Raw genomic sequence first — 16769 nt, 5'->3', positions numbered from 1 at the left:
GCAAATTTGGTAGTTCTTGTGGAAAGGCTTCAAAGACAATGATTGAACAGCCTCAGTGACACACTGCTCTTTATAGCATCTCCGTGAGAGCAATGTTGCTGCTGTTGACTTGAGAACTTTAAGTTTCTAAATGAAATTCTGAATCCAAGCTAAATAGAAAATGAACTGTTTCCTTTTCAATTTCTAAATGGCTTTTGTATGTTCTGCAGTATACACCTGTATACCTATATCCATGTATACCTGGAGTTCACAAAGGCATTAAAATAATTTGTATCAGCTGACCTGTGTTTATTCTTTCCATCTTCAAGCAAACCACCCATGCAAGTTTCTTACCTACGGACATCACTGCTTTGTGTAATCACATACTGTTATCACCATTGTACTTGTCATTCCTTCTCAGCTGCATTTAATTGTTTAAGCCTATTTGCAGTGTATTTTTATTTTTTCATTAACTTGAACTGTTTTGTAGCAGGAACTTTGTTTTCGTCTGTTTTGCCAAATGAAAGTGAAAGAGGACATCCTATTGGTCTTGGAGTTCATGGTTGTAGTGAAGTACCACCAGTATAAGATCTCTTCTTTTTTAAGCAACCTTAAAGCTGAAAAATAATGTTTAAATTAGATAATAGCGTAGCTGTCAACCTACAAGCCACATTCCTGACCTTATAGAGTAATCTGTATTACATCTAAATAAAACATGGAAGCGAATTAATTCCTTACAGCAATGTTGCCATCCTACATAATCTTTGGACAAATATCTCAGTAAAGCAACTAGTGTTTTTTTTTACATGGTGCTGTTGTAGGGAACTGGCCTCCACCTCAAAGATGAAAATAAAGCTGATATCATTTTTTGCTTTCATAGTTCATGTGCATTTAAAATGGATAATTTCGTGCTGTACCAGTGATTCACTGTTTTGCTGATGAGCAACAAAAGAGCTTTCCTTTCCGTAAATTTGCCTGTTTTTGTTTTCAGGGACATTGTTTTATGTTCCATAGTACTTGTAGATTTCACCTGGGTATTATTTGTGGCCATTGCTCTGAGTAATACCGGTTTTGTGTTTTAATTGATTTTTCTATTTTAATCCAAGAACAATTCCAAAGCTGACAGGCTGAGCACTTTAAACTCAAAGTCTTTTAGGTTACTAAGGCAGCTGTAACATCTTGCAGAGGTCATTCTTAATATGTTTTCTGCATAGACTGCCCATTATTCTGTATCTCATCTGCACTGTTCGTCCAATTGCTCCAGGAAATTGCTAGTCCTTTACAATGTTTAAGCAAGAAAATTGCGAATTGATTTTATTATTAATTTGATTTCATTAATAATTTTTAGTTAATTATGTTCTTTGTTTTAAAGGACACATGATATTTGTTGTAATGTCCAGGGAAAAATATTTTCATTGATTATCATATAGTTAGATGCATGAATCACAAATAAATTTATTCCTGTGATTGCTGTTACAATGGCACTGTATTTTTACCCTTTTTTGTCTACCTATATGCATCTTTGATTAAGAGGACATACTGCTATTGGTAGAAAAACCTTTAGCTCTGAGATACTCCTTATTCCTAGAATATAGGAAGTTTGTAAATACTGAAAGAATGCATATCAAGAATACAGTAAATCTGAAGCTTAGTAATTCCTGTCATTTATACGTATCACACATTGATTTATGCTGCTTATTTGGACATCATCAGTTACTGTTACCCCTCTAGATTTTTCCCAGGCAGAGCATGTAGTGTTTGTTAACCACTGCAAATAATCTCAATGCCAAGACTTGTAAGTGTATAATTTTTTAATTCTTTTTTTTTGTATTTCAGTTCCTCCCCCCCACCTCCTCCATTCACCCTCTGAAAGAATTTTGATGCTTTGTTTACTTTCATTGTAAGAATGCCCTATTTTAAGGGAATTTCTGTTCTTTTGTCTTTGTGCAGTCCGATACCTACCTCTGTATGTCAGTACCCCTGCCAGTAGATGATGAAGCCTATGTAGGTGAGTATTGGTTAACTGGAAGAGCTTAAGCAAGCCATTTTGAAGAAGCTAAAGGTTTTTTTTTTTTTTTTAATTTGACTTGCATTGACTTAATCTTTGCCTGTCAGAGTTTCTAAAATGCATTCGTCATGGCTAATGCAGAAACTAACTAGAGAGAGCTACTTAGAGTCAAGATAACAAACTGTATCTAGAGAGATTCATGAGTAATAGTAGTTAAGGAGCTGCATGCAAATGCCTCTGGCAGTCAATATCAAACAGTCCCATTTGTGAAGTATTGGCTTTCTGTCCTCTGGACGGATACTTAATTCTGCTCCACTGAGCAGGCTGTTTATTTACCTGCTGGTGTAGGCTGTAAATCCTTTGCACTTACAGTCAGCTTTGGCTGCAGTAAGATTTTATTTATCTAAGAGGAAAAAAAACAGCCAAAAAAGAAAAAAAAAAAAAAAAACAACACAAAATAAAGCAAAACCAACCAAAACTCTTCCTTTTGTTTTTGTTTCTTTTGTAAAAGTCGCTATATGAATAAGTTGGCAGACAAACACTAGGAAATAGTACCAAAGTGGATTTGCAAAACAACAAATCTGTAAAGAGTAGCTGCACTTTTGATGTTTTTCTTCCTTGTGAGCCTACAGTTGCTCTGATAAAGAGGAAAGGTGACGATTTTTCTGACAGAAGTTTCGTTATCAGAATGTTCCTTAAACTGAAATCCATCTTTTCTTCCCTATTGCCTTTTAGGATATCTGCATTGATAATAAGTGAGATGGAAATCCTGAGTAGCTTTTGTTGTAGGTTATTATGGAACTATTGTTCCTTGTTAATTTCTGCGTGGAAATCCTTTGGAAATAGAATTGCATTTTCAGATCTGCTTGTTACATCATGTTAACTGAAAAAAAAAAAAAAAAAAGGATTTTTTCAATGCTTTATCTGTATATCTGTTTAGCACAGAAGTTGGCTTCTAACCACGAAATTATACTTTGGATGTTTGACCCCAGGGGGAAAAAAAAAAGTTAAACAAAAGCAACAAAAAAACCCACAAGAGTATAAAAAGGATTTGATGTTCATGTTAATTATCTAATAAACTGTATTTACTATGCAGTATGTGCAGTTGACTCTTTTGCTTTCAAGTAATTCATAGAAGGGCATACCACTAACCTGTTGCTTATGCAATTTATATTTAGTGCTTCATTGAATTGCAAAATTGCATAGCTCAAATCTTTGTTAGATTGCTGCACATTTACATCTGTCATTTGGTGCTAACTTGTATTAAGTCCATAAAAAATACTTTGTGTTATATGCATTTAGAAGGATTGACTAAAGCAGTTTTATTGAAAGTCCAGTTTTCTGCAAAATCTCAATGTGACTCATGCCAGACAACTCTTTTTAATCTGAAAAGTGAACAACTTCTATTCTCTAGATGTTTTGTTTTTATCAGCTTTTTACCAGATATTTCCAGGTTTCCAATGACCACCATGCTTGAGTAAATGTAGTGCAAAGCAATATGAAGTCTGGAAATGAAACCATTCTAGTATTTAAAAGGAGCTTTGCAGAGCAAGAGGAACTTAACTGAATACTTAATGAGAAAGTGCTGTTCTGTGAGCATAAAGGTTTCCCACAAGAGTATTGCATAAAATCTTATATTTGAATGTCTTGAAAATAATCTAGAACTGCTTTTTTTCTTCTTCGGTCACTTCCACCAAAATAGCTCAGAATATGGTCAGTCTTAATCATGTGATCAGTTCCATCTCTCTGCAGTGAAGTCACTGAGAAGTTATTTCAACTGAATGGACTTCTAATGTTAGAGTCTTCAGAACTAACAAATGTTATCTCTTTGTGGAAAAACCTAGATTGAAACGTATCTAATTGCAGAAAATGTAGGGTGTGCAAACTGACCTACCTTAAATACATGAATAATTATAACTTCTTCTCAGGAAAGAGATTTTTTTTACTATGGGCATTCTTACTCAAGAAACACGATGACTAGTGATGTTTTGTGTCATGATTTGTTAATGTCCCAAAACTTGATATTTACTTACTTGCACAGATTTATTTTTTGTTGCGTAAATAAGCACAAAATTGACGCAGAACTAAATAGTTATTTTTAAAAGGATTTTGTCTACACTTCTAAATAGTTTAAGCAGAATCTGCATTCATTGGATTGGCAATAGATTGTGTAATTAAGTCTCATTAATTACTGTGATAGCATTTGACAACTAACAGATGTACTGTTGCACTGGCAACAAGGTATGGAAAAGATAGTGTATGTTCTCTGGAACTTCAAAACACTCACAGGTGTGTATGATACATAGAAGGAAAACAGTAAACTGAGTTTCTGACATACTTCAGCAGTAAATCCGAGGTCAGAACCTATGTTTCTGCTTTCGGTTCCATTTATTTACATAATGCTGCCAAGTAAATTTTATTCATGTCTGTTTTTTTTCCCCTTTATTTTCCTGTTTGCCTCCATTTAATCTGTTCTCTAACAGAGCCTGGAAGAACAAGTTCTGTCTGTTAATAGAACATGCAGCAGAGCAGTTTTGATGAAATATGACTTGTTTCTTTTAGTTTTGCATGAAGGTTGTACTGCATGCATTAGTAAGTAGAAAATATTGTCCATAACTTTCCAGTGTTTCCGATCAAATTTATATTTGAGGACTTTGAATTTTGTCTTCAGCTTTGTTACTTCCTGAAGATTTGTTACTGTTACAGACTGTTACACTAGCACAGGAGCAAGGGGTATAACTTCATACCAGAAAGCTGGGAGGATGCTGTACCAGCGTATACCAGTTAGTTCAGGGTCCATTCTCGGGCAGTATCAAAAGAAGAAACTGAGCAAACTTAGGGAGTGTTAACAAATTATAAACAGACATAGAGCAAGATTTGCTCTAGAGGTCTTCTGTGGGGATACACCTGTATTTCTCCAGATGCTGTTATGATCCATTGTAATACCTCTTAGTGGAGAGTCATACTGTCAAGGTGGAGATGCCCTTTTTGAATCAGTCTGATTTCTGACCCCATACAGGCTGGAAGTGCTGCAAAAACAACTGTAGGAAGGAACGTTTAATTTAGGTTGATATTAGGAAAACACTTTTTGCTGCTGTAAAATGAAATGGCTGTGAGATCAGTATGCGATAGATATTAATAAATACGTAATTTTTAAAGAAGGCATGATTCCACTTACAGTTATAAAACTTACCACAATTCTGTCCCTCTACGTCTTGTTTGATTCATGTTTACGAATAAGACTAAGTGGAAACTAGATTGAGTCTTTAATGATACAGACGCTGATAAATACTGGCTCAAGTGAGAGCTCAAGGGTATTCTACACACATTCTTCAGAAGTGAGTCTGACAGCAAGCCACTCAAGAAATTTGACTGTCTTCCTTACCTTCATTCACGTGGGTAACCAGTAAATTTCTTTGAGGATTCCATAAGTTCCTATCTGTGAGAATGTGCTGTAGAAATGAGACAGAGCCTATTACAATCAGCAACACAAACAGAAGTAATTATAGGACTTACTGTTTTTCTTCCATGCATGCTGCAAGGTTGTTTCTCTGGTGTTGCGTGTATAAACTTCCCTATTACAAAGTGATAATGCCTGTGCTATACTGAAGATCTCTAATGTCTAATCTACCGAACTGTGAACATTGATGTGTTGATACTCTTGCGTATGAATTAAATTATACTGAAAAAAACAATTTTTTTAAGGATAACAAAAATTGAGTTCTTACTCCTAAAGATGAACATCCAAGAAATCAATTCTTTAAAGATACACCTTTGCTAAGTGAAGTTTTAATTACTGTCCTGTTTGTTCATTTCTGTTCCTTCTAGAGTTTGTCACTCAAAGTAGTACTTGTAGATTCAAACTGAATTCACATTTAGTTTATGTAATGAAACTGTTATTTCAGTAATCACTCTGTAGTGCTTATCTATGCATTAAAAAGAAAAATAAAAGAAAAATAGAAGTTCCGGTTTATGTGACAGCTACACCTAAAAGAAACTAAGTTGGAAGTGGTATTGGGGTTTTCCTTCTCAAACTATACTCTTCTGGGTTTTTTTCAAACTAAGTATTTTGTAGTATATAGAATAATACTAACAAATGAAGCACATATAACCGATTTGTTAAAAAGAGAGCAATAAACCATATTTTTTTAGAAGTTTTTAATAAAAAACATTGAACACCTATTTCATTTTGAGTGCTTCTGTAAGAGAAGTCTCAATCTGGAGTGAATTTGCAGCAGTGAACAGGAAGCGAACAGGAAGAATTTCAGTTACATATTACAATATGTAAATGCCACTCGTGGTATTTAATTCGGGAAGATAAAATTGTTTTGATTTTTTTCTGTCAATCTTGTATAAAACAGTCAAATCAGGTGTTGATATTTTGTTGGGCCGAAACTTTCTTCTGCAAGATCTCACAGTCATTTAAATATTGAATTCTGTTGTGCTTCTTATTTTACAATGTAGTGGCTGTCAATTAGAAGAATAACTAGAAGCTATTGTTTGATATTTCTTAAGACTTTGGTAGTAACAGGTATTTGGCTTGAATCTCATGCTGGTTTGCATGACTTTTACAACTTATATCATTTATAAATTGCTTTTTTCTTTTTTAAACTCCTGATGTTGAAAGCTGATAGTGTTTGTGATAGCATTTGCTTGTCTTAGTGTTGCTAAGAAGATATCTGTGTAGGAAAGGGTAACTGACTCTGCAAAACTCTCCTTAGCTCACAGGTAAACTGAGATGCCTTTCCTCTTTCTTTCAGAAGTAGTGATGAGATAGCTGAACTAATGCATGCACGTGGTTCAGAGATGTGATTTTGCTTTGCTAATTGTATTCTGTTTTTGCTGGTAGTACTTGTTAAGCTATTTGTAGTACATTTTATAACAGTTCTTAAAGGTCCTTGCCATGCACTGGAATGTCATTGCAGTAGACATTGTGCAGAAAATAAAAGATGTCTGGACTCACTGGTTACAGTAATTAAAAAGATGAGAGGGTGGCATGGAATTGAAAAGAAACAGCAAGACTGTATTGGCTGCAGAGATTTGCAGATGAGAGGCCCTGTGGTTGAATTTGTCTTTATTGAAGGCAGTCTTTCTAAGTCTTGCCTACAGTATATTTTGTACAGGTATTGGGTTCTGCAAGAAAAATCATTATAAATGCTTATGAACTATTTAGAAATGTCCTCTCACACTGGCAACAACAACACGAAACCTTGAAAATTTAGTCTGCATGACCCGACATGTTATCCATTCCATGCCTGAGTTAATCATAGTTTCACTTTGTTAATGATAAAAATACCAGAACAAAAGATCTTTCTGTAATGCAGATCAGTTTTGTGGCTAAGGACTGAGTAAAATTTGCTAGTAAAAAGATGGCTGTGTACAGTCTTTGAACTCTAATCTTTCAAGCAACTTGAATGATTCTGCAAATTCATTCTTAGGAATATGTGATACTCTTTGATTCCTCTCTTCCCAGAGCATGTGGAGACACCCCTTATTTCTCAAACCAGACCCTCAACTCTATCATGCTTGTTTCTTTGCAGCCCAGCCTGGCTGCATGGCTTATATCCAAGCTAGCTAGCTTTTGACTTCTGTGAGTTATCTTCTGGCAATATTACTTCTTCACTTTTCACTACAAAGCTAAGCTCCAAAAAGTAGGGTTGAAAGCTATCTGTTTGCATTTCTTTTTCCTTCATAGAATCGAGACAGTAATCCACATCATCATTCTCCTCAGAAGCTCTGTGTCAGCTGTAGTTAACATACTGATAAACTTGCAAATTTATGAAGCAGAAGTGGTTTATGTGGTCGGCAGCTTCATTGTCTGACCATGCTAAGACCCTTGAAAAACTAGAAGACACTTGGAGACTCCTAAATGTCTGTATCTAGTGTCAAGGGTGACTCATTTTTTTCAACTTCTGCTGTTGAATAAGGTTAAAAATCCTCCAGCCCTTTGCTCTGTCACATATTAAGAGGAATTCCTTTATATTGCTTACATCTGGCACAGCATTTCAGTAATAACAGAGGAAGTTACACAATGTAGCTTGTTTTATTTTTAGAAATGCTGTCATCGTGAGTTTATGATCAGTATTACTACATTGTGATGTTGGTAACTTTTTTTCAGTAGTGAGCAGGATCTTGAATATTTGAGAAATGAAAATAATGTCTTTCTGGGACTTAATAGCAAACAGACACTTGAATACTGAATAGTGATCATCTTCCAATTTTCTAACAATGAGAAATATTTGGGCAACAGGATTGTGTTGTCTTTTAGGGAATCTTATTTTCCATTCCAAAGGCTTTGTCACGTTATAAATCACTATGAATCAGGGTTCTCTTCTTGCAACTATAGCCCTAAGAAAGATGCAGCAAAAGTGTGTATCAAATGAAATGCTGAGAAAAGATAGGATTTCAACCTGTGTGCAAGACAATAGTTGCTCGTAACTGTAACTTCATGTTTTTATTTTGATGAAAAAGCTAAATAGAACTTAAAAAAAAAAAAAAAAGTACTGCTAAATCAAAAGTGCAAATTTTGGAACTAAATTTGCATGTGACTGGTTACTACAAAAACTGTGATTTGGGATATATTGATATGTCCACTAAGTGTTTTATTTAACTATTGGGGAAAATAGAGAGGTTTTGAGTGGGAACTTGGAATTATTTTTCAATGACTAAATGAGACTAAATTAGTTTTAACTTGGATGAGAGGCTGTTGAATGAACTGAAGGGAAAGCTTGTGAGTGGAATGCAAAAGGTAAATAAATGGTTGGGGAGGGAAACATACTTTGTTTCTAGTATTACAGAGAAATATTAACATAAAATGCTCTTCTTTGTGTAAATTATGATGAGAGGAAGGGTAACTTATTTATTTTATCATCTTGTTTTTCAGTTGACTTTAAACCCCATGCCAGCATGGACACTGTCCATCACATGTTACTCTTTGGATGTAATGAACCCTCTTCTAATGAAAATTACTGGTAAGAATTGGAAGCTTGCTTTCATTATTGTATCCAACTGTTCTTGTGTTGATTGTTTCCAGATTTACTGTTTCTTTTAGAAGTAGGAAAAAGCAGAGAAACATATAATGTTGCAGTCTTTCTACACTTGTGTTTTTTGTTGTTGCTATTTTTTTTCATAATTGAATCATCTCTAAAGCGCAAGAAAAAATTTTCACTGTTTCCAGGAAGGAGGCCAGAGCTACAGTGTTCAGGATGCCATTAGATACAAGAAATCTAGCCTTCTAATAGGAAGGTTTTAGTTATTTTTGTATTTAAAAGAATAACCTGCTTTTCAAAATAAATACTGAAACACATTTGGAGCTACAGAGAAAATGAAGTTATCCATGGGGATCATTAAGCAGGCTATAGCTTCTTACTCAAAAGATTTATGTGATGCCAGTTTGATTATGAGAATAAAAATGCTAGGCTTCTCTTTTGTTTGTTTATTCTAAATCTAGTTGCCAGTAGTCTATAGCGTAGCTGTAGCAGCTCTAATTTCTATATGTATATGCGCATATAGTTACATATATTTGAATATTTTAAATGTAGAGTATACTATTGATTTAATTCATACATATCTTTATACAGACATAACTTCATATGTGTATATATGCTCAGAGTTTCTTTACTGAGAGAAAAGTGTAGTCAAACTTCCAAAAGCAAGGAAATTTTGAGGAAAAGAAATACTGCTACACGCAAAACTACTGTATGTAACGCAGCTTTTTGTCAAAGTCTTGGTCAGCATTTACCTGCATTTCTGTCCAGACAGACATACCCATTACAGTATTTAGATGAAGTTCCTGCAAATAATTAGTAAATCACCTGAATTTAACAGGTACTATTTTGTGAGTTTGGAAGGCACTCTTGTAATAAGGATTTTTTTTTTTGTTTCAGTAAAGATTTGTCTCCTCCTTTATGTCCTTAGAGTTCTGTCATGGTTCTTTGGACAGATTTTGTGGGCTGGAAGAAGATACAAAGTTGTGTTTAGTCTTCCTAGGGAGGGGAATCTGCTTTAATTCTTGTAGACGAGAATTTTCTGCAGAGAGCACTCTGAGACTTAGGGTGATTGGTCATAAAGACTTCAGAACATGCTCTGTAATCTTAATTCTTGGCAGTTCTTGTGAACCAGAGTTCAAGCTGAAGTTAACATATGTTTATCAATCAACAATTTGAGTCAGATGGGCATAAGTCAAAGCCTCCTCTCCTTTTATTTTTCACTATCAGCATCGTTTTTTTACTTTGTGGACACATGTCAAGCTGTTTGAGACAGTCAGTAACAAAACAACCTCACGTCTTGATTTCTGTGATGGTGGGGAAATACCTATTTTTTGGTAGTATTTACTCATTCCATCAAGTGTTTTTCCTACGTCATACTTTTCTGAACAAATATTTTTGTATGCATTCCTCATCTTTCTTCACAATTTTTTAGTTTATGAGAGGGGGAACTATTAGTGGGAGGTTCAGAAAAAGCCAGGTCCCTGGCCTTGCTTCAGTTTATGTCTGTATGGAAGAATATTGTATCAGGTGTCCAAAAGGATGTAAGCAAAGTGAGAAATAAGTTTAAGAAAATAAATTTACTGTATCAGATGTTTTGGTAATTGACTTTATCTTCAAAATGTGTAAGTTGTGAGAGCAGAGTTGTTTTCAAGGCCGCTAAAACCACTGATAATGTGAAGAATTACATGGCTTGAAATCAGTAATCTGTCAGTAATTTCTCACATTTCTTTCAAGTTTTCAGGCAAGACTAAGTAAAATACTTCTGCAGACTGTAAAGCTTGTACAACTTTTTGTGACCTGGGTAACAGGTTTAATATAGATTTTTTTCTGGTGGAGTTTTGTAATCTCATTCTACCCTCCATATACTTACCAAAAAAGATTACTGGAGTTGGACTCCAGGGCTGATAGTATGATGTATTTTATTAAGAAATAAAAAAAGTAGCAGTTCTGATAATCTTGCCATGGTTGGTGCAGATGATTTAATCAATACTTTGAAGATACGGTAAACTTTCATCGAAAGTTTTATTTGGCTTTTTCCTCCCAGCTAATGGTTCTAATATTGATAATGAATGTTACAATCTTCTCTCACAAGAAAAATAGCTAATTTAAAAGTTGAGGAAAAAAAATGGAACTATGAAGGCACTGTTGATTTATGTTCTCAGCAAACAGCTTTTTTGTGTTCTTTGTATTGTCTTATGTTATATATTAGAATATAGTTTTAAAGAGTTGAGACTTATAACAACACATAACCTTTTAAAACCAATTCAAGTCTTGTGTGCCATTCAGAACCATGTAGATTGTGCTTGTAGTGTGATTTAACATGTCTGGAAATAATTTTATTAAGATGAAAACATGAGGTGATGTCTGAGTTATGTCTAGCTGATGTTCTGAAGATCTAGCTTAAATGTTAAACTTCTTCATGGTGAGGGTGACAGAGTACTTGGAGCAGGCTGCCCAGAGAGGCTATAGGTCTCCATATCTGGAGGCATTCAAAACCCACCTGGATATGTTCCTGTGTGACCTAGTCTAGGTGTTCCTGCTCTGACAGTGGCATTGGACTAGATGGGTCCCTTCCTCTCTCCTTTGAGGTCCCTTCCGATCTCTGACATTTTGTGATTGTGTGATGTTTAGTACTTGAACTTTAAAATACAAAGTGATGAATCAAAAGCTGGAAAAAGCTTTTCAAAGCTGATTTTTGACTCAAATCAGCCTTATGACTAGAGTTCAGGTATTGTTTGCTCCCTGACTATATCATCACTTTTCTTAGAAGAAAATGGACAGCAAGGAGGACTCACCAGTGGCAGCATGTGCAGTGTGGCATTCATTCTTGACTGGTATGCTTAATACCTGCCTGTCAAATGATGAAACATAATTAGTGTTGTATTTAAATCTGATATTTCTGATTTTTTTTTTATATCCAGGTTTTGGTTAAATATTACTATTTTTTTTTCTGGTCTGTAGTTTCTGAGGTGTAGTATTTGCTTTACATTCTGAAAAATTCCTCATTCATTATCTCATCGTTTCATATGTTGTTGCAACAGACTGCGCCATTTCATTTTGCACTGCCTGTAGTCATCTGCAAGGCTAGAAACATCACATCTGTTCTACATAAGTGCAGAACACTAAAGCTAGTTTTTTGCCTTTTTTGTATGCAAGTAATTTAGTATGTATGTGTATAGCCATGTATGTGTAGATCTATAAATTTTTCTCCATACTCCTTACTTGAGTGTTCAAATGTAGAGAATCTGTTGCACATTTTTATAAGTCACTGTAGAGAGCAATTGCTACCAAAGTGACCATACCGCTAATGTAAATTTGCTGGTTTAATTAGGTTTCCAACCACAAGAAATAATTTTGTTTAAGCAGTTGTGGTGACTGTGAGTTAGTTTTCCATGGGAAAAAAAAGTTCCTAAAACAAACAAACAAACTTCTGCTCCTTGATCATAATTGGCACTAAAAATAGTTGAGTTTTACCAGAGCTGTTAAACTGTTGAAATCAGAGTAGTGTGCTTGCTGATTCATCAAAAGGTGTGATTCTCCATAGCTCTTATTCAGAATTTCAGAGCGTCTTGGCAGGACAAGGTCTCATGCAGTCTCAAACCCTGTGCTGAAATAAGCTCCCATTTCAGATGATTCATAGACATAAACTTTTAATGAGATTAGGCATGGCAACTATATATAGCTATCCAGTCTAAACAAATGTGTAAATTCAGGCCATAGATCACCACCCAGTAATTCCTTCATTAGACTAACTGCTTTTGTTGGCAGTAGATGATGATCTTGGAAGCTTTTTACTGGAAGAACTGCATCTTTATTTCCAATAAAGATTGCAAAATATGTTAACACTGATTCTATAAGGTAAGTATTTAAGTGCTTATGGGAGAGGGGCAACAGCATGAATATTTATGTCCAAGTGTAGTTTCGTAGTATCGTCTCTGCTGTGACATGAATGTTCTGTGCCACTCAGCTCAACAACTAAAAATTACCGATGTTCTTACTTGGACACCTCAAATGTCTGTTTTTGTTTGTTTTTTTTAACAAGTCTTGATAGAGTCAAACAAGTAGAACATAATAGAGAAATAAATTGAAGTTTTGTTTTTGTTTTTATAAACGATGTAAATCTCCTAAGAGGACAGCAAAATACTGGTGGTGTTGATGTAGTAAAATATTTTGCTTTCAGCCCAAGAAATCAGTCAAAACTGTCATGTCATTAAAAACTAGCTCCTGAGTTTACTCAAGGTTGAGAAGAATGCATTTGTAAAGTCCGTGAGATCTTTCAAAGTCAGTGTGGGGAAGGTATGAGGAACTATACTAGAAGCAATCAGTAAACCCTGTTCTCATGCAATAGGTTAATATTTTTTGTGTTTCTAAACTTAGACTTTTTACTAGCTTCCTGCTAGTGTTTCCTTTTTACTGCTTTTAAATCTGTTTGTCAACTATCTTATCTCTTCTTTTGAATCTACTTTGACTTTGGTTTTATTATCTGAATTTACAAGATCAGCACTGTTGCCTAAATGGAAGTTGGCAGTTGTTTAAGCGTAACAAAAGAACAGTGTGAGTATTTCTTCTTCTTTTTTCCTCTTGATGCCCAGGAGGAGTTTAGAAGAGCTTATCTTTTCTTTGGTTGGTTGATTTTTGCCTAGCTGATGTGATAGAATATCCTTATATGATAGACCTTAGTAAGTACTGTGGATTAATGAAGGTAAGCTTGCCCAGACAGTGGCTGCAGAATTGTGACTATGCTTGCTTGTGGTTTCTGCTCTTGTTCCTCCCAACCAGCCTCCTTAATATATTCTGATTTGTGCAGTACAATAGCTGGTTAGATCCCTACAGTCTTTTGTTGCATTAACTTGCACCAGTTGAAAGCTGCACAGATTTTTACCTGCAGCTGTATGGCTTTTTTTTCACTTAACCTTAAATAAGTTTCTCTTCTCCAGAAGTGAAGTTTCTCTTCGGAATATGTTTCACTGGAGGGTAGGATGTGGGACGGGGGGGGAGGCATGAAGGGTTGGGAGATGAAATTAATTGTTGTGAAGGTCTGGAAATGACATCTTGCCTTTATTGTGGGTAGTCTAGTGATCATAGCAGTGCTTTCTGCCAGAAGAAAACAGTATTGCTTTGCTGCACTAAGGCTTTAGAAACTCATAATGTCTGGCTGAGCTGCTTTATCCTATATGCAGTTAGAACTAGTTATCTCTGGAGGAGAGCAGATCAGGATGAATCCTCATCTGAGAGCTAACAAATAGTCTAAGGCATCCTCAACAAAAAAGTCACAGAGCCTGCATCTGCTGAAAGCCCTCGTCTTTTATGTCTTTATTCTTTTTGCGCTCTGTGTGAAACTTTATTTTTCCCAGTTTTCATTTTACCAGCAGTGGTAAACAGAGAAAGCTGTGCCTTCCATGTGCACATGGAAAACAGAGGTGACTGGTGGCAGCCAATATGACTTCACTAAGAGTGTACTGTGCCTGATGAATTGGTGTTTGTAGTGAATTTGGTGATTGTAGTGAACAGGGGCTACAGCATTAGTGGATAAGGGAGGAGCAGCTAATATCATCCACCTGGGCTTGTGAGAAGTGCAGGACATTCTTGTCTGTAAATTGAAGATAGATTTGTCAGATGGGTCACCAGCTGGTTAAAAAGTTGTCTGGATAACTGCACTCAGTTGTGGTCAACAGCTCAGTGTCCATGTGGATAACAGCGATGTTCCTTTGGGTTGGAACTGGAAGCATGCTATTTAATGTCTTAATCAGTAACATGGGCAGTATGGTTGCCGTTTGCAGATGATGCCAGGCTGTATGGTGAGGCTGACATACTGAGGGGAAGGGTTGTCTTCCAGAGGGACCTTGACAGGCTTAAGAGGAGAGCCTGAGAGAACCCAAGCAAGTTCAGGAATGCCAAATGCAAGATCCTGAGCCTGAGTCAAGTGTCCTTGCCCATGGCAGGGGTTTGGAACTAGATAATCAGTAAGACCCCTTCGACCCAAACCATTCTATGATTCGGTTTTACTGCAAGCCACTTTCTGAGCACATTCTCTTAATCTGTTCGGTCTTTTGGTTTCTGCTAACAAAATATCCATACAAATAGTAGATACCTTTAAAACAAACAAGAAAGCCATTCAGGCAGGAGGAGCTATTGTCACTTGTGTTGCTGCTCAGTGGATTTGGCCTATGTTGTAGGCCTAACCACTAAGGAAGACAACCTTGCAACATTTTAGCCACAAAGGCTGGGATCAAATCTAGAACTCATAGTTCTGTTAAGTATTTCTGGCGTGTTTGTGATCGGTAGCTTGATGTGAACTTCTCTTCTTTGTAATTTTCTACTTGAAAAAAAAAAACATTGGGAAAGTGTGCTGTAAAATAAAAATTTACAGCACTGTGCTGGAATTAAGTGCAGGAAAGGGCACGAGTGCATCTACTTCTTGTTTCTTAAGCAGTTTTTTTGCATGCTTTTCATTGACAGTGATTTTTAGATGAATTCTAAATAACATTTTTTATTTAAAATGTTCATGTCTATGTTTGCCTAATATTATCTTAAAGCCAAAGATAAAAAAAAAAAAGTGAGAAAGATGGTAGATCTAATGATAGTTGGGAAAGTAACCTACATTAAAAGAAACATGTTTAATCAAAGCACATCCAAAAGCATCTTCATACATCTCAGGGTGGTGAGGCCCTGGCACAGCTACCCAGAGAAGCTGTGGTGCCCCATCCCTTGAGGCGCTCAAGGCCAGATTGGATGGAGCCCTGGGCAGCTGAGCTGGTGGGGGGACAGCCCTGCCCACCTCAGGGGGTTGGAGCTGGGTGGACTTTAAGGCCCCTTCCAACCTAAACCTTTCTGTGATTCTGTGAGCTTATAATTAGTAATTTTCCATATAATTTACCTGTTGATTTCAGATTTCAGAATTAAAAACATTTCCTTTTGTTTTCTTCCCTCATAATTTTAGGGACTGTGATGAAGGAATCTGCAAAGACAAATCAAATATTTTGTATGCTTGGGCAAGAAATGCTCCACCTACCAGGCTTCCCAAAGGTATCGTACCTTAATGTGAAGTCCTTGTCTAGAGGGGCAGAGAGGATGTGGAGATGAGCAATGGGCACATCTAGGAAACTTGTATAAAATCATGTATAGTTAATGGAAAGTGTATGAAATTAAACTTCATAAATTGGGAATATATTGTGCTAGCTAATACACTTGCGGGTTTTTTTTTGTCCTCCTATTTGCTATATCATTATGGTCTTCAGTAGGGAGAAAAAAGGTAATTGGGAGTTAATGCTTTATTTTTAAATAACGTTAATCTCACATTTCCTACTGGAAGGGTACTACCTATGTATTTTTCAGTGGCACAGCTAATACAGTGCTTCTGAAATTGAATTGAAATATTTTTGTATTTAGAAAAGTATGAACAAATTGAATCTAAATAATTGATTTTTTTCTGTTTAAGTATACTGGATAATTTTGTTTGGTTTTAATTTCTTGATATTTTTTCATGAAGTTGAGCAACGTACTTATGTACTCTTTTGAATGATGGATTGTGTTAGTCCAATCAGTTTTGCTGATTTAAAATCAGAATTTTGTAGGCTACTAATAAGACAAGTAAAAGTTGTATCTGTCTGTATAAATATAACTGTGAAATTGAGATTCTTTTTCTCTCTTACTGCCTCTTTTTATTAACCATGAACAATACATACATACTATCATCAAGTGGTTTATTTAAAATATAATTTTCATGCTTATGACCATAAATGTTAGTTGATTTGGTTATCAGAATGACAATTAAAAAAAATTGTTGTTTAGAG

At 35.6% G+C, this 16769-nt stretch overlaps 1 protein-coding gene across 11 annotated transcripts in view; it reads left to right on the top strand.

The window, feature by feature from the left end:
* Positions 1-16769, top strand: part of PAM (peptidylglycine alpha-amidating monooxygenase) — a 129190-nt gene that overhangs the window by 59149 nt on the left and 53272 nt on the right. For all 11 annotated transcript variants that reach the window (XM_040656387.2, XM_040656383.2, XM_040656382.2 and 8 more), the window contains 3 exons: positions 1930-1987; positions 8871-8958; positions 15917-16002. In XM_040656387.2, the coding sequence (XP_040512321.1) occupies positions 1930-1987; positions 8871-8958; positions 15917-16002 (232 nt within the window). The remainder of the gene's footprint in view (positions 1-1929; positions 1988-8870; positions 8959-15916; positions 16003-16769) is intronic.

This window comes from Gallus gallus, chromosome Z (assembly GCF_016699485.2).
Source record: "Gallus gallus isolate bGalGal1 chromosome Z, bGalGal1.mat.broiler.GRCg7b, whole genome shotgun sequence".
In the NCBI taxonomy this organism is placed as follows: domain Eukaryota; kingdom Metazoa; phylum Chordata; class Aves; order Galliformes; family Phasianidae; genus Gallus; species Gallus gallus.
Note: the sequence above shows the minus strand (reverse complement) of the source record. Positions and strands in the feature narration are given on the sequence as shown.